The sequence below is a fragment of the Alternaria incomplexa genome (genome assembly GCF_024043165.1).
Source record: "Alternaria incomplexa strain BMP 0042 chromosome Unknown scaffold_4, whole genome shotgun sequence".
NCBI classification, from domain to species: Eukaryota; Fungi; Ascomycota; class Dothideomycetes; order Pleosporales; family Pleosporaceae; genus Alternaria; species Alternaria incomplexa.
The window spans coordinates 1406364-1426053 of NW_026249853.1; the positions used below are offsets into that span (position 1 = coordinate 1406364).

Sequence of the window (19690 nt, forward strand, 5' to 3'; positions counted from 1 at the left end):
ACAGGGATAAACTCCTGATGTGAATCCGTAATGGCTACCATGACGCAATTCTAGAAGCGTAAATGTTTCATTCAGCCTCTAGGCACGAGTGAATTCAAGGGTCGAAGACCGCATTGTCACTGACATCCAAAAGCTCAAGCCCCCCACTTCTTTTTCAACGCTGCTACCTGTGTTGCATTAACGCCCAATACACTCCCGTGCCTCAGATTCTGAGGCCAGGCGCTCCTATCACTCGCTGTCCATTGGCCACCTCTTACATCTGTACTCTCGTAGGGTCTGTATCCATCGGCTCCATAGAAGTCTAGCAACAGGTGCGCCTTGCCGGCGACTTGGTTGTCCCAGTAAGGCGCGGGACCCTCTACGCCAGATGCGATAATTGCATTGGCACCTGCAGGCCTGGACCAGGTACCGAATAGTCCGTTGGTCGAGATCTCCGTATAGACTGTTTTCGCACTCTCGTCCTTCAAAAAGCGCGCGTACGCGTTATTACCGAGAGACAGGAATTCTTGGTCGATAACGTTGATGGGTGATCGGTTGATATAGTCCTGAGGCGTGCTAAAGGTCTTGAAGTCCTTGGTATATGCGTAGCGGATGCGGATCGACGAAGGTGAACCTGTGTGCTGTGGGTCGGAAGTGGGATAAAACTTGCTCGCCCAATGAACGAAGTATTGGCCTTTGGCTTCGTCGAAGATAGCGCTGGGTGCCCAGACCATTCCTGCAGTCGCATCTTCAACAGTGACTAGGCGTTCGTTGGTCCATGTTACGAGATCGACGGATTCCCAGACGAAGATGCCGCGAGATCCCGTGCGCTGGGATGCATCCCACGTTGTCTTCCCGATGTTCAGATCGGTACCAATAATGTACCACTTCTTTCCAGCTTCGGCTGCTCCACCAGATATGATTGCAGGGTCGCGGACGCCAAGAGTGCCTTTTGTCGGGTTAATGACAGCTTGGCCTTTATTCAAAGCAGCCATGGAGTTGGCGTTGTTGCCATTGGAGAGATAGAAGTATACAGAAGGCTTGTCGCCGAGGAAGAAGACGCCGAGATAGTTGGTGAGAGACGAATCGGCACGAGATGCAATGGCATGTCTTGAAAAGTCGAGGGTCTGTGACGGTAAAGCAAGAATGCTGGGAAGCAAGCTACACAAAGTGAGGAGACGCATCGTGAAGAAAATCGGTAAGCCCGGATATGATGACCAGATGAGAAGGCGCAAGACCACTTATAAAGGCAGTGAAATAAAGTTCCATCCGGCGTTGCCACATAGTTTGTCAAGGATACGACGTCACGAGCGTTGCGCAACGGCTGTTCCTCCTAAGACGGCTAGGTACCCAAGCTTCAGTGAACCCTAGGAGCGTCAGACCAGGAAGGTGACCATTTTTGCGGGGTAACATAGTCACAAAGTCAGTAGAACCTCTTCTGGTAGGTGGGTCTGGGGATAGATTAAGTTGAATATGGGGTGTGCACGGTATGGTATTAATCCGGCGCTACCGGTTTCCAAGGCGCTACATGGGCAGCCTCGGTAGTTCGGCCAAACGCAAATGCCATGATAATATCGCTCCATCGACCAGAATAAGAGAGCAGTCGAATTCGCACAGTCCATATTCGTGCTCTAGGGCCCAGGGAATCTTTGCGATTGTCCGGTACTCGACCGTAAGCACTTGTAGAGCAAGCTGGTTCTGTATGAGCCACCATCACTAGCCATCATAGACTCACCGCATAGTCATATCGCAGATTCACCACTGATACCGTAGTTGGCAATCGACACGAGGCGAGCGCAAGCACACGAAACACTGTGCCTGGCCGTGTGGATGTAGAGTCGTCCTGTATGACATGGATGTGTGTATGCCCTACTTGCTCTTTGTACGCTTTCAGATGTCTTCCAGGACGCAGCTCAGTCATCGTCGCTATCATAACCAGCCACGAGCATGGTCGATAGTTTCGAGGGCTGTGCAGCGGCTTTGGCCTGAGGCGCGGGTGTCGAAGCAGGCGCCTTTTTCTTGAGGCCTAATGCAGCGCTGAAGTCTTTCTTTTCCTTCGGTTTCTTGGTAAACGTTGTAGCAACAGGTACCTCGATGGGCGCGTCGAACATGTCTTCGTCGATGGTCTCCTCGCCGATGTCAGGCATACTCCGATTTGCGAATGCTTGTCGTGCAGCCTCTGCGTCTTCTTCCTCCTGCTTCTTGCGTCGCTCGTCGGCAGCATCGGGTTGTACCTCGGTTCCTTTGCCTTCGCGATCCGCCTTTTCCAGCCTTGCGTTTCTCGACCTGATCTCGTCCAGAGCGTCCGCGATGGCCATCTCGGTTTTGGCATCGATGACCTTTGTTTCGAGTTCTTTCATCGCGTCGCGCTCTGCCTCCTCCCTTTCTATGCGATCCAGACGTTCCTCTTCGGTCTCCTCATTGAGCTTGGCCTCTCTCCACGGCTCGAAATTTCTCTTCGCGCCACGCTCGCATTCGTAGTCCATGTTCTTGGGGTCTGTCTTGAAGGTGATCTCGCCGGAGCATCGCGTGCATCGAATGTAGAAGCGGAAGATGGCGATGTTGTAGTACTTTTGATCCGTCGTCTCCTTGCGCGCGTTGAACTTGCGGCCTTTGTAGATGAACTCGCCGCAGTGGGTGCATTTCATGGAGAAAGGTGCCATGAGGCGGACCGTCATCAGCTTGGGACCAGCATTCTTGGGGCCGCGTTGGCGGGTGATCTTCGAAGGATCGAAGTCCGGTGGGTAGTACTTGGTGAGCACTTTTCGTTCGGACATGGCGGCGGTTTATGTGTGGTCTGGCGAGGTTTGGCGCTGATCGGGTGCTTCGGGTTGATGTGTTGAAAGAGAATATAAGCTTTATGCTGCGTAAATGAAGGTGTCGCGTTTGATATGGATGAGCTCGTGTGGGGTGTTGGATGTCAGTTGAGTGCTCGAAATCACGTCCAGGTAACGGCAACCTTAGCGCGGAACTTTTGGCTGACTAAGGCGGCCCGCTGCTGCAGGCACCCCGCAAACATGTGCTCTCGCGTCGGGCAGGCGCGACCCTGGCTCCAAACATCGCGCCGCCGCCGACTGCCTCGACTGGGGATATCTTTTGGGGCACATTCACTAACCCGCCTGAACAGACTATACCCAATGCGATAGTAACACTATGGAGAAATATCTACGCGAGTGGCGCCAGGAAGCCCTCAATCGCTGCCAGTACGACACAGCCATCTTTGTTGCAGACAAGCTGCTGGCACTGACGGGTATGCTCTAATACTCGGCATGTCAACGTATGCTGACAAAACCGCATAGATGACGATCAGGATGCATTCTGGCTAGCCCAGGTGCACTTCACCACCGGCAACTACAACAGAACCCAGTCACTCCTCGCACGCGGAAACCTCGTCGAGCGCACGCCCCAATGTCGATACCTCGCTGCGCACTGCTCTCTGAAGCTGGGAAAATTGGAAGACGCACTGCAGATACTGGGCGACAAGAACCCAACCCACCTCATCTCGGCGCCAGGGAACACGCGCACCAAGCTGCGGCATGTCGACGTCAACACACGGGCCGGCGCAAGACAGACCAAGAACGGCTCGCGCAACGAGCGCCTACCCACGAGCGAAGAGCGCGATCGAGAAGATGTTAACAACATCAAGTCGGAAGCCGGCATGTGCTACCTCCGGGGTGTGTGCTATGCAAAGCAAAACTCCTTCGACCGGGCCAAGGAATGCTACAAGACGGCGGTTCAGATCGACGTGCAATGCTTCGAGGCCTTCGATGCGCTCATGTCCAACTCGCTGATGGCACCAGAGGAGGAGTGGGAGTTCCTCGAATCGCTCAATTTCGACACCATCAACGTCGCCAACAACCCTTCCTTGTCACAAGAGGCCGCGTCCTTCACCAAGACCCTCTACACAACACGCCTATCCAAGTACACCAGACCAGAAGAGTTTGCGAACGCGACCGAGACACTCACGACTCACTACAACCTTGGCGAGAACCCCGACATAGTCCTCTCCAAAGCGGATCTCATGTTCACCCTATGCCGCTTCCGCGATACCCTTGCCCTCACGTCGGCCGTCCTAGCGAACGACAAGTACAACTTCAACATTATGCCCATACACATAGCGTCCTTGCACGAGCTCGGCGAAAAGAACACTCTGTTTCTGCTTGCGCACGAACTAGCAGACACGAACCCCTCAGAACCATGCGCATGGTTCGCCGTCGGTACCTACTATCTCGCCATCGGTCGCATAGCTGAGGCACGCCGCTACTTCTCCAAATCTTCCATGATGGACCCACACTTTGGCCCTGCCTGGATAGGCTTCGCGCATACGTTTGCCGCAGAAGGGGAACACGATCAAGCCATCTCCGCCTACTCCACCGCGGCACGCCTTTTCCAGGGTTCACATCTGCCACAGCTCTTCCTCGGCATGCAAAACCTCCAATTGAACAATCTGAGTTTGTCGCGAGAGTACTTGAAAACGTCGTACGATCTGTGCGAGAACGATCCTTGCCTTCTTAACGAGATGGGCGTTGTCTACTTCCACGAAGGACAACTACTGGACGCTATACAATTCTTCCGCCGTGCGCTAGCCTTCTCAGAGCAGAACGAAGCAGACCCAGATGCCTGGATACCCACGCGAATAAACCTCGCCCATGCGCTTCGCAAGTGTGAGCAGTACAGCGAAGCACTCGAGACATTCGACGAGGTGCTTCGCCATGGCATAAAGGACCCTAGTGTCTTCACCGCGAAAGCCCTGGTTCTCCTAAACCTCAATCGGAGTTGGGACGCTATCATCACCTTGCACGAAGCCCTCGCTGTCTCGCCCCAGGACCCCATGGCTACCGACCTCCTCAATCGCGCGCTAGAGATCAACGAGTCAGATAGCGGACTCCTTGAGTCTGGAACAGCGGGAGGACCGGACATGACAGGAGACGCAGATGAAGACGAAGAGATCGAAGGGCTAGAACGGAGAATGAACGGCAAGCTACGCGAAATCGAACAGAATCGCGTTGCGGGTAGGCGAGGTCGCAGAAGGCGGCATGCGCAAGGCGCAGCAGAGGAGGATCTTAGTGCCTTTGGGGAGAGTATGGTCGTCGATTCAGACGACGGCTAGTGGTTGCAGGCGATACTTTTGGATACATGAACACCAGCCCTGGGTCTGAATATTCTTCACTGACAGAACACGTACTATGCGGCTTTAGTCACTTAGTCGGGCAGGCGTCAAATGGGCTTTGGGTCATGGCATAGCGTGGAGTGAATGGGTTTTGGAAACGTCTTTTTGCATAGCAGATACCATATGATATGCGTTTGCTCCTCTTCGAGCAGTCTCATCTTCTCGACTCTATGCACTTTCGGTCCGGAAGTACCAGTTGAGTTCTTTGTAATCAGTAAGTCAGCTTGTGTGAAGTCGGCGCTTCCCCTCTCGTACCTTTAGTGTATCCCCACTTCCGCATCACTGTCTCAATACCCTTTCTCGTGATCTTCCTCGCATGTTCCCTGCTCTTTCCACTCTTCAACAAGGCATCATAGTCAGTTTGCGTATGGCGGACATGCGCAATGACGGCAAACAAGATCTTCCGAGACAACGGTATTGAGCTCGTTCGGCCGACTCTACCAGAATGTTTCTTGAAGCCGTGCTTGAGTACGGCTTGCTTCTCTGACGCTGGTATCTTCGGGAACTGCGTGTCCATCCCAGCAGCTGCGTTGGCAATGTCAGTTGCATCGCGCTTCGTTGTAGCTGCGCGACGAGTTGACAACGTTTCTTTCGACTGTTTGTTGACCTTGTGCAGAACGTTCAACGGGATGCGGATGCCAGTCGTTCTCTTTTGGTTGTCGACGACAATGTATAACGGACGCCCGGATTCGTGGGTGAGTTTGCGGCAATGCAGTGTCTTGTAGCGGTCGCCTTTCGGAAGGAAGCCGTAAGATTTGGGTACCGGTGACTTCTGTGTGACTGTGATCTCTTGACACATGGTTATGGTGGAAGCTGTGTCGCCTTCAGAGGGAGTCTAGTGAGTTTCCGTCTTGTGTCCATCTAGTCGAGCGGCTGTTAGATCATGGTACAGTGTCGACAATGTTCATCGTGTTCTTTGTCTATGCCCAAATGCCCTCGCGAAAGGAGTGCAGACAAAGCGATCGCGAAGCGTTGGCGTTGTGAGAACGCGTCTCGACGCGTCCATCGATAGCTTACGTCATTGACAGTGCCCAGCGCTAGTCTCAAACAGGCGAGCACACATGACGGCATCCCCATCAATCGCTCCGTCGCTCCATCTCCAGGTTTCAGGCCCTGCACCTTCTTCTCCATCAATGTGGTCGCAGCGTCCGACGTCCTGCGAAATGTACAGCGCCTCCCACGCGAAGAAGTGAACGCCCATCTTCCCCCGCGGTTTCGGATCAGTCGGCAACCAAGTGCTAAGTTTGGCACTCAGACGCGTTGGTCCCACCACCGAACACCAATCCGCGACACAGCTGAGGCTTGCCTGACTCCACAGAAGCCATGGCCAGCACGATGACGACGCCTCAGTGGCTCAACGCTATAAAACCTCCAGCCACAGTTGTGGACCCTACTTTTTACAGTCTCGACAGCTACCCTGGTTCTCGGCTTGGTTTAAGCCCTTTTGGCCATGTCAATCAGACCCTTGAAGAGATCGGATACGACGCTGAGCGATGATACTGAGCTTGCGAACGTCACGTATAACGACAAGTACGTTGTCGTGTATGACTTCGGTAATGTCGGTACGTTTTGTTATTGAGGCATGGCGTTAGAGCGGACGGCTGACGAGGACTAGATGACGACGTTGCCATCGCAGAATGCAAGACGCTGTTGCATGACCTAGAGTCTGCAGGCCTCAATACTGAGGTACGCCCTGGCTATGATCAAACACTGTTAGTGTTTGTCCAAGCGCCCAGAGATCTGCTTGGCAACACAGTCTACAAGTCGCGGTACGTTGAGCTCGTCCGTAACCTCGTCATTTGGAAGGAGGCTAAGTAGACGGTTGCAGAGTCAAAGATTGGTTATATGGCATCACCAAAGACCATCCTGGCGGGACTGCCAAAACCGTTGTCACCGCAGAGTTCGAAGCCGAAGATCTGCTTTCAATGTATCACCTTGTCAACTGGCGCAAAGAGCTTGGAGGCGCAGGTGTTACACCAGAGTTTCCACCATGGGAAAATGTGACCGCAATCTTCCCGTTACACAACTCAGGTGCGAACCGCGCGTTGTTGGCCCATCTGAGCACTCGGGTGTTCTTGGAACCAGCCGACCTGGACCGTATACGTGATCTATGGGGTGCCAAAGTTGCCTTCTACTTTGCCTTCATCCAGACTTACTTTCGATCCTTGGCATTCCCTTGCGCTGCTGGTGTATTTGCCTGGACGTTTTTGCCGAAATACTCTCTGGTGTTCGCGCTCCTGATCGGAGTCTGGTGCACTGTTTTCCTGGAGTATTGGAAGATCAAGCAAACCGACCTTGCAATCCGATGGAAAGTACGAGGAGTTGGCGACCTCAAAGTCAACCGTCCGCAATTTCGCTACGAGCAAGAGATCATTGACTCAGCTGGACGAGTTCGGCATGTGTTCCCAAGATGGAAGAGGATTGTGCGCCAATTGGTCGTCATACCATTCGTCCTCGTCAGCACTCTTCTACTTGGGATTCTGATCGCATTCGTCTTTACCATCGAGACCTTCATTGGAGAAGCTTATGAAGGGCCTTACAAGTTCTATCTCGTCAGTACATGCCCAGTCCCACCCATTGCGCTTTCCTAACGTTTCACTAGGAATACCTGCCTACGGTGCTTCTTGCAGTTTTCTTGCCATACGCGACGAACTTTCTGGAAGACGTTGCTACTGCGCTGACAGAATACGAGAACCATCGAACAGCTGATCATTACGAAATGTCGCTCACTCAAAAGATCTTTGTGCTCAACTCAATCACCAACTATCTACCAATCCTTCTCACAGCATTCGTATACGTACCCTTCGGTGGACAGTTTATACCGTTGCTGGAACATGTTATCGATGCCATATTAGGCGCGCAAAACAGAACCAAGATGGTGTTCAAGGCTGACCCTGACCGCCTGCGCAACGAAGTCATCGCGCTCACCGTAACGGGACAGGTCTCGAGCGCAGTCGAAGAGCTCGCACTACCTTGGCTGAAGACACAGATCAAGCAATGGTGGCGTGATCGACAAGCGAGCCGAACACGAAACCGCAGCAGTGACTCGTACGAGAGTCCAACTACAGAAGATCCAGCGGAATCTCGCTTCCTACGACGCACGAGACGGCAAGCTTTGAGACCATCATACAACGTCCAAGAGGACATTGCGGAGATGGTCATTCAATTTGGCTACCTTGCGCTCTTCAGCCCTGTATGGCCTCTAGTGCCGATCGGCTTCTTCATCAACAACTGGATCGAGCTGCGGTCGGACTTCCTAAAGATCTGTGTCGAATATCAGCGTCCTCACCCCACACGTAGTGACGGAATCGGGCCGTGGGTGGCCAGTTTAGAATCATTGACATGGCTGGGGAGTATATCCAGTGCGGCCATCGTACACATGTTCGGCTCCCAGCGATTTCTCGGCGAATATCTTGGCTTGAGCACGTGGGCCAGCTTACCAGTGACGATCCTCATCTCCGAGCACATCTTCATGGGCTTCAGAGCTGCTGTGCGGTTTGCCCTATCTAGAATCGGTTCGGAGCAGACTCGGAAAGAGCGAGCAGAGCGATATGCAAGGAGAAAGAAGCATCTGGACGAGCTGGAAGCAACTGCAGAGAAGAAGTCCCATCTTGATGTGACAGAGCGCGAGCGGCGTAAAAGCGTCCGCATCAACGCAGCCGACATCTTCTGGACCAAGCAAGCTGAAGTGGGAGCCAGCGCGGATGCTGGCGTCAGTATCATCAAGGCATTGAAGAGTGCACAGAAGGAGAGCATCGTGACAGGTCGAGAGAACAAGATTGATTGAAACGCAGGGCATCAAGCCAAGATACGTCTCTACTGTTCCTCCATGTATGTACAAAATCTTCCACAACCAACCCCAAAATATATACAGAAATTGTGCGATGTGCACGGGGTGTGACGCGCTTACTTGTTGATAGCAGCGAGGACAGTGTTGTAAGCTGTCTTAGCGTTGTAGTTGGAGTCGAAGAGAAGGGGGTTGCCGTTGGGCCTCCAGGAGTCGTTGTCGCGGATACCCCAGACGGTGATACCAACGCAGTTCTTCTGGTCCAAGCAAGCCTTCACAACGTTCTGCCAGTCAGAGGTCTGGGCGTTCTGGATGTCAACCTCGGTCATCGCACACTCGGGGGCAGCAGCGCAGAGTGCGGCCATGGCAGCGGGGGCGTTGGCACCCTGGCCGGAGGTGATGTGACCCTGCGAACCGATACCGTCGATGGGGACACCGGCGGCGATCCACTTCTTGACGTTGCGGACCATACCCTGGGTCTTGGAGTAGGACGCTTGGTCCAGGCTACGCGGTTGTTAGTGTCATGATCTTGACGGAGTCTGAGAGAATGTGCTTACTTGTAGTCGTTGATGTAACGCTTCGCAGCAGGGTCAACGGCCTTGGCTGTCTCGAAAGCAATTCGGACGAAGTCCTCACCGAGGACGTTGTAGAAGACACTGGCGCGGAGGCTACCGTTCTCCTCGAACTGTGGGGCGGTCAATGTATGTTCCAGTCGGACCGGGATATGAAGATCAACTTACGATCTCGTTGACGACATCCCAAGCGTAGACCTGGCCCTTGTAGCGGTTCATCAGGGTGGTGATGTGGTTCTTCATGACGGTGGTCAAGGTGGCCTTGTCATTGATCTGGGAGACCCAGGCGGGCAGCTGGGAGTACCAGACGGTGGTGTGTCCACGGATGAGCTTGCCATTGTCCTTTGCGAACTTGGCAGTCTGGTCGGCGTTGCCGAAGTTGAAGTTTCCACGGGAAGGCTCGGTGGCATCCCACTTCATGCTATCCGGCAGTTAGTATCGCACACAACACTGCGTTCGGGAGGTTGGAAAGACTTACGAGTTCTCAGGTGTAATGGCACCGAAGTTCGCCTTGATGATCGCGGCGTTCTTGCCTTGGTTGAGACGACCTGGGTCAGCGCAGGTACCGAAGTACTTCCGGCCCTTTGCCTTCATGGCAGCATCGATGCTCTGCGCAGCCTGGCGCTCATCGAGAAGAGCCTCTGGCTCAGCGAAAGGCGCAGCCTGGACCAGCGCGGCGGCGGACAAGATGGTGACGAGAGAAATCTTCATGGTGAGAATGGTATATCGAGACTGGTAACTGAACTTGGACTGTAAAGAACGTAGGTTGCTGGATACCTCAATCCAGGTCGAGAGCCCCAGACTACTTATACCAGACCTCCAACTCCCTCGGCCCTATACTGATATTGCTCGCAAGATTAGCGATCTCCGCACCCTCCTGCTCATTACGAACAATATCCATCCGACCAAGCCCACCTCGGTCCCTCCTTGCGCATGCCGCCACCAGTACGGGGAAACATGTATGCGTTAGCCCTAGGACAATTACCCACATGTAGCGGGAAGACGGACAATTCATCTAACACGCCACAGTGCCTGCGCGTCGTCGATCAGCCTGTACCCAAAGCGCGCCCGGCGCTTCCCCCATGCAGTATAGACAACGAAACGTCGTTGTTTCGCATTAATCTAAATGAAGCTTCCGGCGCCGGTTCTTGTCTTCCTTAGCACCACACGTGTACCCTTCGGGAGTTCGAGTTAAGCAGGCTTGGCGCCTCTAATCGCGGTTAAATGCAATGTGCCACAACAACCGATCCCTGCGCGAAGCTGCGTTGCGTCACGGGGAACATAACTGCAATCTTTTAGGATCGATGCATAGGCGGCGTATTGCCGGTGCCAAAATGTCTTGTATTGCTTCTGCATGCCGTTATTCGTGGAGAATACTTTTTGATGGGCGTGGGGCCGGTGGCGATCACGCTTCATCAGGGGGCATTTCAGCCGCTGTGGAGTGGAATATGGGGTGCGTTTCCGGGGAAAGAGGATATTGGATGTCCTTCTATCCGGGGAAGGCACCGTATATGGGCGTTGTGGTGTGCTGACCTGGAATGGGTGTTGCTTTTCATCACATGCGATTGCTGCTACCGATCACGGTGAGTAGGATACATCCGCCAATTGTATGAAGCTCCTGGAGAATGATGTTTGTCTTCTTCTAGTCGAGGAAGTGTTTGTTTACACATTCGATGTACATCGTGTTGGTCGTTTTGTAAGACGGAAGTCTTCATTTCGTACTACATGTGGAGTGTTCTAGATGGAGACCCACACTCTCGATCAGGAAATCGTATATTACCGATCGGACGCCGAAAGAGCATGGACGGCGGCGTACATGTCAACCTACGCCTTTTCTCTTCCTCACATTTCCACCTTCCTTACGATCATAGCCGCGTCGCCGAAGTCCAGGTTCTTCATCTGCAGTGCAGCAACCTTGTTGTGTTTCTCGAAAAGATACTTTGGGAGACCAACTGACGTGGGAGCCCAGCGCGAAGAACTTGCGATCCGTATCTCGCCTGCCTCGCCCTCTGCATCGTGCACACGGTAGTGTGTCTATTTTTCCGTCCCGACCGAGTCACGAAGAAGTAATATTTGCGACCAGAGGGAGCCCATCATGTCTGGTGGAGATCCGACATGACCTACTGGTCGACAGTCCCAAGAGAAACAAATGCCTTTTGTATTCACGCGATCCCAACGCGTGAAGCCAAGGACCTGCGCCTCAAAGTTGTAAAGGAATCGGCCAATTTCGTTTTCAAGTCGCAGTGATTGGCCTCTGGAATAAGGAGTGCGTGTTCTTACTTGTGAATTCGTTGTCTCAACGAGATCGAACGCACGGTGAATCATCTCATGGATGCTGTATAATTCATTCGTGCATCCCCTTCTTACCCTCCTCTCGGGATTGAAAGGTGCCACGAGATGAATGTTTACTTCATCTAAGAAAAGTCCGAAGAGAGGGTGAAACATATCACACAATGCTGCCGTGAACACCATCTTGTTACTCAGGGCGCTGCCCCAGATGCCGCTATGTAGAGGGACTTCGGCCTTGACTCGGCGCAGATGAGCAAAAGGGTTTGTCTGACCAGTCGGTGCCTGCTCTGATAAAGCAATCATGCTGGTGTAGCCTGTGTGCCGCTTTGACAACCGCTTGAACTCGTCGAGATAGTGGCGATAGTTTTGGGTTGCGACGTAGGAAAGCTCTTCGGCGGCGAGCTTACACGAGAGCACAAAGCCAGCATACTCGGTACCATTTGACAACGGCGGGAGCGCATGGACCTCGATGTAACTGTAGATCTGTTCTCGAACGTCCCATGGCAAGTCGAAGAATGGCCTGGGACGTGGAGGGCGGAACGGAAGCTGGGTGCTCCACATCCTGATTGATGATGTTGGTAGTCGATTTGAAGTGGTGGGGCATGCGTTGTGGTCGCAAACTCATGCGTTGGTGAGAGGGCGGTGCTTTCGAATGGTGGGTTTTCTGAAGTGCATATGCTGTAGCCAGTTGTAAGTGAGGCCCCAGCGTGCCAAGCCAGGAAGGCGCGAAGAACTCACTCCAAGGCAACATCACATAGTGAAGAGCTCAGTTATCGAATCTCGAACTCGATCGCAGCGGCAGTTTCCCAGGACTTAACAACCTCCAGGTTCATATGGCACTCAGATGATAGTAAGCATTTTTGGTCGAAATTCTGTCTTCATCATTCATGAATAATACACCCTCTAGATTACAACCAACATGCTTCCTGTCATCCTCGCTATGATATGCCATCTGCTGAGCATTAGCTTATGCGTTATTTTCGACCTCGTTATACTTACACACGCCTGCCAATGCAAAGAAATTTAGCACCAGATGCTTAACCCCGGCTGCAGGTGCATCCCTTCCTTAGGGCGGGATCGGTGCTTGGCCAACCCACACAGATTGCGCCACCTGAACACACCTTGCCGCTGACACCGCAGTTGTCCTTGGAGCAGGGACCTGAGTAGCCTTGTGGGAGAGGATCGGGCATAGCGACGGCAACGCTAGCGAGGAGGGTGGCGATGATGACGGAGAAACGCATGTTGGAGATGAGGAAGTGATAAAGTAGTTGTGGTGTTGCAGATGTCGAGGATGGTTCCGGCGGGCTTTATAGAAGAGAAACCAGCAGGTCTTGGACTCTAGGTTCTCGTTGGATAGCGATTGGACAAGTGATATACGTCGTATTGGTATAGATGAAAGCGAAGCGTCTGGTGATATATGTTGATAAAACCGCGAGATGAAACAATGTTGTGTTATCGAGACGCGGTGTTTACTCCGCTACTTATACCCTCTTCGCTGGTGTCGCAGATCCTGTGTGACGTACCCAGTCCGCTGGCACAGCTGTCAAAACACATTCCTCGAAGATCAGAAACAGGAAACGTGGGTATTCGATCGCTAGTGATAAGGCCGCAGTGGGAATGGCCCATGAGTGAAAGGAGTTACAGGCGGGGATTGCCCGTCCAAATCCGCTCGGGATGACGCGCAGTGCGTCGCTAAAGCGTGGAGACTTATCACGGGGCAGTGGAAAGCAGCGTTTTGTGTGGCTGCTCGAACTGGGCAGGTCCAGATTTTGGGCAGTGCGGCTCTAATCCGGGACGATCAAGGTCTTGAAGTCAATTGTCTTCGCATGCCGCGCACTTGGCTCCTTGGCTGCCAGCGGGCGGTAAGATGATAAGGCGCAGATCGTAGGCGGTGCTGAATAATGCTGGGTTGGAAATATCCACTGCGGCTTTTTTTCGTAATGGCCTTACGCGTATGTCTCGAGCAAATGATGGCGATGCTCTTGGTTTTGCGGATAGCGTTGTCGATGGTGTTGAAGTTGGACTACTGCAGATTGCCGAGAGGATCCCAAACCCGCGTAGATTTCCAAGGAAGCCAAGATCATGCCTTGATTGCGATGCAACACTCACAGATTCTTTCAATACGTAGGTGGAGTCATGTAGGCAGATCTTGGGCCATTATAGATAGATGAAAGTTGTTTGGAAATATTGAATCTTCATACTGACTCCTGAGCTCTAGAGAAGCGCGGCAGCTCTTGGGCAGGGTAATGTCCGGCTCAGCATGTCTGGGTTCTATGGCGGTGCATGCTTGGTGATGGTAAGAATAGCGAAGAAGAGGCCGAAAACATTCTGGAAATGCGAAATACTCATTGGGCGACGATGACGATCCTCACGATGGTCCGTTTTGGAAAGATGGAGTGAGGGAAGCACGGTTGGCTGTCAGGGGCGATGGCTTGACGCGTCGAAACGGGTGGCGCGTGCCTTGTGGCCTTATCGCCGAGGCAGCCACAGCTATCTCCAGGCATCATCATCACTCCGGACCCGTCTTCCCCACCATCAGCCAAGTGCCATCACAACACCCACATTACTATCTATCACTATGACGAACGACAGCGATAATCCCCGACGCGATCCCAACCGACCCGAAGACAATCCTTTCATCGCCTTCCGCCGCTTCGCCGATTCCCAGGTCTCGTCGCTGCTCAACACCGTCTTCACCCTTCCCGCCACCATCGCCAACTACAACAACGCGCACCAAGCACGTGAGCAGTGCCTTTTTGGCAAGGCCGATCCAAGACAATGCGATAAGCTCCACGACATCGAAGCCGACATCGCCCAGCTGCGCCTCGAAGGCAGAGAGCTGTTCAGAGTTGGCGATGTGCAAGCTGTCTTGCGCAACAGCGAGGAGCTGATGAGGCTCGACCGCAAGGCTGACGACATAAGAATGGAAATACTTGGCGGTGCAAGGAGAGGCAACGAGCAGCAGGTCGCGCGACGCGACGATGCTAGCCTGGTTGAAAAGGTGGCCAACGAGAAGGGTCAGGAGTGGGGATGGTCATGGGATTGGGGCTTTCCTCGGCCATTTGATCACGACGGCCGAAGCTCATCTGCCAACTCGGAGGAAGAAACGTCAAGGGACTGGATGCAGCTGGAAAGATTGCTGCGGATGCAGGCAGAGGCGAAGAGGCTGGCCGAGGAGTTCAACGACAAGGCCTGGGATGACCGCGAGACGGAAGTTGCCAGATTCAACAACTATGAGCCTAGCCCTGAAGATGACAAGTCTCGCGTCTGGTCATGGTCCAAATCATGGCAGTGGCCACCACCAGCAGATGCATCGCAGACCGACGACCCCGCATACTCTCCCCGCGCACTCGAGCAGAACCGCGAGATGAACAAGGCCGGTGTACCTTGGCAGGCAGCCTACGAGGACCTGCTAGCAGAGCAAGGCGAAGTCTCACATTGTATGATGAGGTCCGACCGACCGGCTTGGGGACCAAGGAAAATACCAATTACGCAACAACAGTGGGAGGAGACGATACAAGGGAAGCCAGAGCCCGAATGTCCTGGCGCCATGGAGTCTGAAATGTCCGACAAGTACTGGACTCACGGCAAGATCCCGATCACACAACGCCAACTGGAGGAGCACATGGACCGCAACGATGCGCCCAGCTGCCCTCGCCTTGGGACACACGACGAGCCAAGCTACGAGTACAGCCACGATCATGAAGACCAACATGACGATCCGCCTACGCCGAAACAAGACCGGTTCCCTTACGCCGACACAGTCAGACGTGACACATACAACACTGTTCTAGACGCGGCACACGAGAGAGATGAGGACTCGGAGACTGAGTTGGATGCGTACGAACGTATGGAGGCTGTGTCACAACCCTCATATTCAGTCCCCGGACCTATCTCGGTAACTTCCGCGGTCGCTGAGCGGATGAAGGAGGACAAACCTTCGATTCTCTCCACACTTACTACGACCGAGCGGACCGTCGCTTCTGACGGCTCCATTACGACCAAAGTCGTGCTCAAGAAGCGCTTCGCTGATGGTCGAGAAGAGAGCTCGGAGACGGTGCATACCCAGCGCGGCCAAGAGACCGGAACCCAGCAGCGCGATCCTTGGAGGGCATTCCACGACATCCAGCCAAGACCAGCCGAGCCAGAGACCCAAGAGCGGAAGAAGAGGAGTGGGTGGTTTTGGTCTAGCTAAACCTGCCATATGGGTGAAGGGTGTTTGCACGTGATACATGAGTGTGAAACTATTTATGGGTGCTTGGCGAAATCTTGGGCTGGGCATTACTGTTGACTTTGCGAATTCCGCTCGTTCTTGTTGATCTATGTTATCATGTTGTTCATACTTGCGATTTCCGAATACTTAGCTGCGCATACCCCTCTCAATCAGATACAATCCTTGCTTTACGCGCTCATCGGAGCGACTCACATCTAATCTCTGCCAAAGAGATGTCGCCTTAGAACCTATGTTGGACGTAGAAACAGATGTGATGATGCGACTTTGAATATCCTCTCTGACCACAGCTCAACTTGTATCACTCAGAGCAGGACAAAATTCACAAGTAGGGGATATCATAAATTCGTCATAAGAGCTAAGAAAACCACGTCACAGCCATCAAGGCGAGATCGGTACAGTCACCGGATCAGACACCATCCTACTATGCTGCGACACCGCAACACTCTTACTCCTCTCCTTCACACTCATCGTCTCCGGGACGATGGTCGGCGCCCTCGACACTCCATCATCCCAGCCACTGCTATTCGGCTCCGTCTTCTCGAGACCCCACACGCCATCTGCAATGGCACGCGCCTTGTACTTGATGATAAGGCCTACCGTCACAGGTCCGAAGATGGTGTTGAGCACAATGGCCCACACGGCGGTAATGAAGGCTTCTTTGGACAGGTACGGTGTGTTGTTCAGACCAATCTGTACGACGAGCAGACCGATCTCACCGCGCGCTACCATCGCGGACCCTAGGAGCATCGCGGGCCAGAATGTGGTGGTGAAGCACTCGCGGATAGACATACCTGGCGGTCTGCGGAAGATGGTAGCGAAAGGTATGACGAGGCCGACGATGACTTTCGAGACAAGCATGAGCAACGTGTAGACAAAACCCTTCCAGAACGCCTCTGCAGTCCAAAGATCGATGAAGGGGATGGCGAAGCCAATCGATGCGAAGAAGAGAGGTTGCAAGAGGTACTTGACAGCATCGAGGAAGTACTTCTCAAACGTATGCATGAACGTAGGACAGATGAGCGGTTCACCCGCATCGTCGTACTCGGTGGCTTCGGCTATAGATCGCGCTTCCGCTTCCTCTGCATCTTCGCGCGAAGGCGGGTGAAAAGGACCAGTTGGGTGCTTGGAAGGGAGGTAGGTGAGAAATGCGCCGGCCATGAAGGACCCGTAGAGGACGGAGGTGCCGCCAAAGCCTGTGATGCTCAGGAAAGTACATAGCACGAAGATCATAATGATGACGTTTACGACGTGGCGTTTGCGTGTCTTAGGGAGGCGTGGCTCGATGAACCTTCGGTATAGAGGTGCGATTGCCCATTTGTTTAGGACGGGAGTGAGGATGGCTAGGAGACCGGATACTAGTGTTGGGCGTCCGATTAGCCAGCCTAGGTTGGGGGAGTCGTCGCCTCCGAGGGCGCCGAGTTGGCCGATGACACTGAGGGATGTTAGTGATGCTCTGTGGTGTAGGGAACTTCGTGTCATACCTAGCCATCACTAGACCAGATACATCATCGAATACAGCCGCGCTGACGAGTACTGTACCAACTCGGGTGTCTGCAAAGCTGATCTCCTTCGAGCTTTTGCCTAGCACCACGAAGGTTGTCCCAAGAGAGGTGACCGAGAGCGCAGCCCCAACGATGAATGTTTCGATCGCTCCATACCCAAAGCCGACGTACAGAAGTAGATATGTGAGCCCAATAGGAGCGACGACACCGATGGTTGCCGCAATAGCAGAGAGGCCAAAGTTCGCTTTGAGCAGATCCAACCGGACGGCCAGAGCGCCTTCAAAGATGATGAGAACAAGCCCAATGTATCCAAGCGCAATGAAGGCTTCCTGCCATGCGATTGGTATCATATCACCGCCGATAGGTAAACCGTAGATCAGACCAACTATAATTTGGCCTATAAGACCAGCGCGGAACACCCGGTTCGAAAGCCATTCGCCGAAGGAAAGCCAAAAGAAAAACGAAACGAGGACGAGAATCTGAATGACTGTCAAAGATTAGCGATTGAGAAACCTTGTAAGAAAGTAAAGAACCCACTATTCGGCTCATGATACTGTAAAAAGCCTTCTGCCGCCGGAGTCGAAGAGTCACCAGCCATACTGAAAACAGTCTCGAACGTGTAAAAAATGCGAAGATCGCCTGCCTATTCCAAGCCCTACACGACGTCCACCTCATCTTTAAACACATCCAAAGCCAACCAGCCAGCTTATCAGCTCCGCGTCAACACATGTTTCGCACCTCGCATCCTGATGTCTTGGAGATACCTGTGGCGGCCAGCCAAGGCGAGCGCGGATGCAGGCCCGACATCTGGGCTGAGGCAAAGACAAGCTCGCACGTGCGAACGAGTCAGTGACGCGTGCCTCGCGCAGCCTTGGTGATGCCTGTTTCTCAACGGCCGGCCTCTTGGTCTGTAAGGGATGCGGCTATACTTGTGGGAGGCTGCCTTGGCGTTTCCGCTCCGCGCTTGGCTGGAGGCTGAAACGGTATCTCCGCTTTAAGGCTAAACGTGAACTGTCGGAGGCGCCTTCTGGGTCTTTGGGATCGAGTCAAGCGAGGTTGCGGCGGACGCGATGGGAGTTAGTCGTGGTGGAAGTATGTGGGCGGAAACCGGGTGGTCGGTGTTGCTGGTTCACTCCAGGGCACGTGGGTAACATCGACTATTCCAAGGTTAACAGACTGCAGTGCCTATACGCGTGTTTTAGTAGAGTAGATTGTTAGGTGTAGCAGCTTGTTGCGCGCATGGGCAATCGAAGGGCGAACCTAATAGCCGCACGCTCAGCAAATTATTCATTTAACCAACATGCGCGCTCAACGCAGCCCAACGCCTTACAGCAGGTACGCTCGCCCCGGCTACAACCAGCGTAAGTGTGGTGCTGCGGAGTTTAAAGTATCACAAATTTATGATTACATACCTAGGTAGTCCGTTACACTTTTCATCTACTTCCCACGCACTTACAATCCAATGTAGCTACTGCTGGTCCCTGCACTACATCTACGTGCAGTCGCTCTCATGCAGCAACGTCACAACGACCACGAAGGCCAGTGTGTATACTGCCAATAGAGCGGCTGCGCAGTTGAGCTTCAGTGCGCTGAGCGCTACGATTGCACTGCCGACGCCGTCGAGTGCGACGTTCTTGCCGCCACTGTCGAGCCAGACGAGGAAGGTGGTGCCGAATGCGACGAGTACGGTGAGAGGGCCGAAGAATACTTCTGTTACTTTGCCCACGCCGCCGCAATGTACTGGCGATGCGGGATAAGCGGTGGTTGGTGGGTGATTATATATATCGATGTTTGATTAGATGGTAGCAGCGATGATGGGTATGGTTTGTCTTGGTCCCAGTATGGTTCTGTGGGAGACGTTATAACTGTGAAGTCGTCGGCGCCAGGGTCTTGTTGAAGTACATCTAGAAAATTGATCTTGAACCATTCCTCTTCGCTCCATCACTCTACCTAGGTACTATACCCATGATTATCCTCTGAGACCCTCGTCCAGTTTGTTATACTCATAGTCCCATGTGTATCGCTACTAGATCCTCGATGAAACACGTTCAAAACGCAAGCTCAAGTCATACCTTGCAAACACCTACAAGCGAGAGGCAGTGAACCCCTAATTAGGCAGATAAATCGAAGAGACACAAATCAGCACTATAAAACGAT

At 53.2% G+C, this 19690-nt stretch overlaps 8 protein-coding genes across 8 annotated transcripts; 3 read left to right on the forward strand and 5 right to left on the reverse strand.

Annotated features, from left to right (window-relative positions):
- Positions 1 to 134: 134 nt before the first annotated feature.
- On the reverse strand, positions 135 to 1163 carry J4E90_003679 (uncharacterized protein; the record flags this gene model as incomplete). The annotated part of the gene is made up of 1 exon (XM_051433246.1): positions 135 to 1163. The coding sequence occupies one exon, from the start codon at positions 1161 to 1163 to the stop codon at positions 135 to 137; it is 1029 nt and encodes a 342-aa protein (XP_051293144.1).
- A 729-nt stretch (positions 1164 to 1892) lies between these two features.
- J4E90_003680 (uncharacterized protein) lies at positions 1893 to 2756 on the reverse strand (the record flags this gene model as incomplete). Its single annotated transcript, XM_051433247.1, has 1 exon — positions 1893 to 2756. The coding sequence occupies one exon, from the start codon at positions 2754 to 2756 to the stop codon at positions 1893 to 1895; it is 864 nt and encodes a 287-aa protein (XP_051293145.1).
- A 376-nt stretch (positions 2757 to 3132) lies between these two features.
- J4E90_003681 (uncharacterized protein) lies at positions 3133 to 5089 on the forward strand (the record flags this gene model as incomplete). The annotated part of the gene is made up of 2 exons (XM_051433248.1): positions 3133 to 3229; positions 3279 to 5089. 2 exons carry the CDS (start codon positions 3133 to 3135, stop codon positions 5087 to 5089), a joined length of 1908 nt encoding a protein of 635 aa, XP_051293146.1.
- A 228-nt stretch (positions 5090 to 5317) lies between these two features.
- Positions 5318 to 5948, reverse strand: J4E90_003682 (uncharacterized protein; the record flags this gene model as incomplete). Its single annotated transcript, XM_051433249.1, has 2 exons — positions 5318 to 5352; positions 5405 to 5948. The coding sequence occupies 2 exons, from the start codon at positions 5946 to 5948 to the stop codon at positions 5318 to 5320; spliced, it is 579 nt and encodes a 192-aa protein (XP_051293147.1).
- A 651-nt stretch (positions 5949 to 6599) lies between these two features.
- Positions 6600 to 8936, forward strand: J4E90_003683 (uncharacterized protein; the record flags this gene model as incomplete). The annotated part of the gene is made up of 4 exons (XM_051433250.1): positions 6600 to 6711; positions 6765 to 6918; positions 6978 to 7701; positions 7752 to 8936. The coding sequence occupies 4 exons, from the start codon at positions 6600 to 6602 to the stop codon at positions 8934 to 8936; spliced, it is 2175 nt and encodes a 724-aa protein (XP_051293148.1).
- A 119-nt stretch (positions 8937 to 9055) lies between these two features.
- On the reverse strand, positions 9056 to 10219 carry J4E90_003684 (uncharacterized protein; the record flags this gene model as incomplete). The annotated part of the gene is made up of 4 exons (XM_051433251.1): positions 9056 to 9440; positions 9494 to 9621; positions 9677 to 9929; positions 9987 to 10219. 4 exons carry the CDS (start codon positions 10217 to 10219, stop codon positions 9056 to 9058), a joined length of 999 nt encoding a protein of 332 aa, XP_051293149.1.
- Positions 10220 to 14375: 4156 nt separating this feature from the next.
- Positions 14376 to 15992, forward strand: J4E90_003685 (uncharacterized protein; the record flags this gene model as incomplete). Its single annotated transcript, XM_051433252.1, has 1 exon — positions 14376 to 15992. The coding sequence occupies one exon, from the start codon at positions 14376 to 14378 to the stop codon at positions 15990 to 15992; it is 1617 nt and encodes a 538-aa protein (XP_051293150.1).
- A 417-nt stretch (positions 15993 to 16409) lies between these two features.
- Positions 16410 to 18131, reverse strand: J4E90_003686 (uncharacterized protein; the record flags this gene model as incomplete). Its single annotated transcript, XM_051433253.1, has 3 exons — positions 16410 to 17463; positions 17513 to 18020; positions 18071 to 18131. 3 exons carry the CDS (start codon positions 18129 to 18131, stop codon positions 16410 to 16412), a joined length of 1623 nt encoding a protein of 540 aa, XP_051293151.1.
- Positions 18132 to 19690: the final 1559 nt, after the last annotated feature.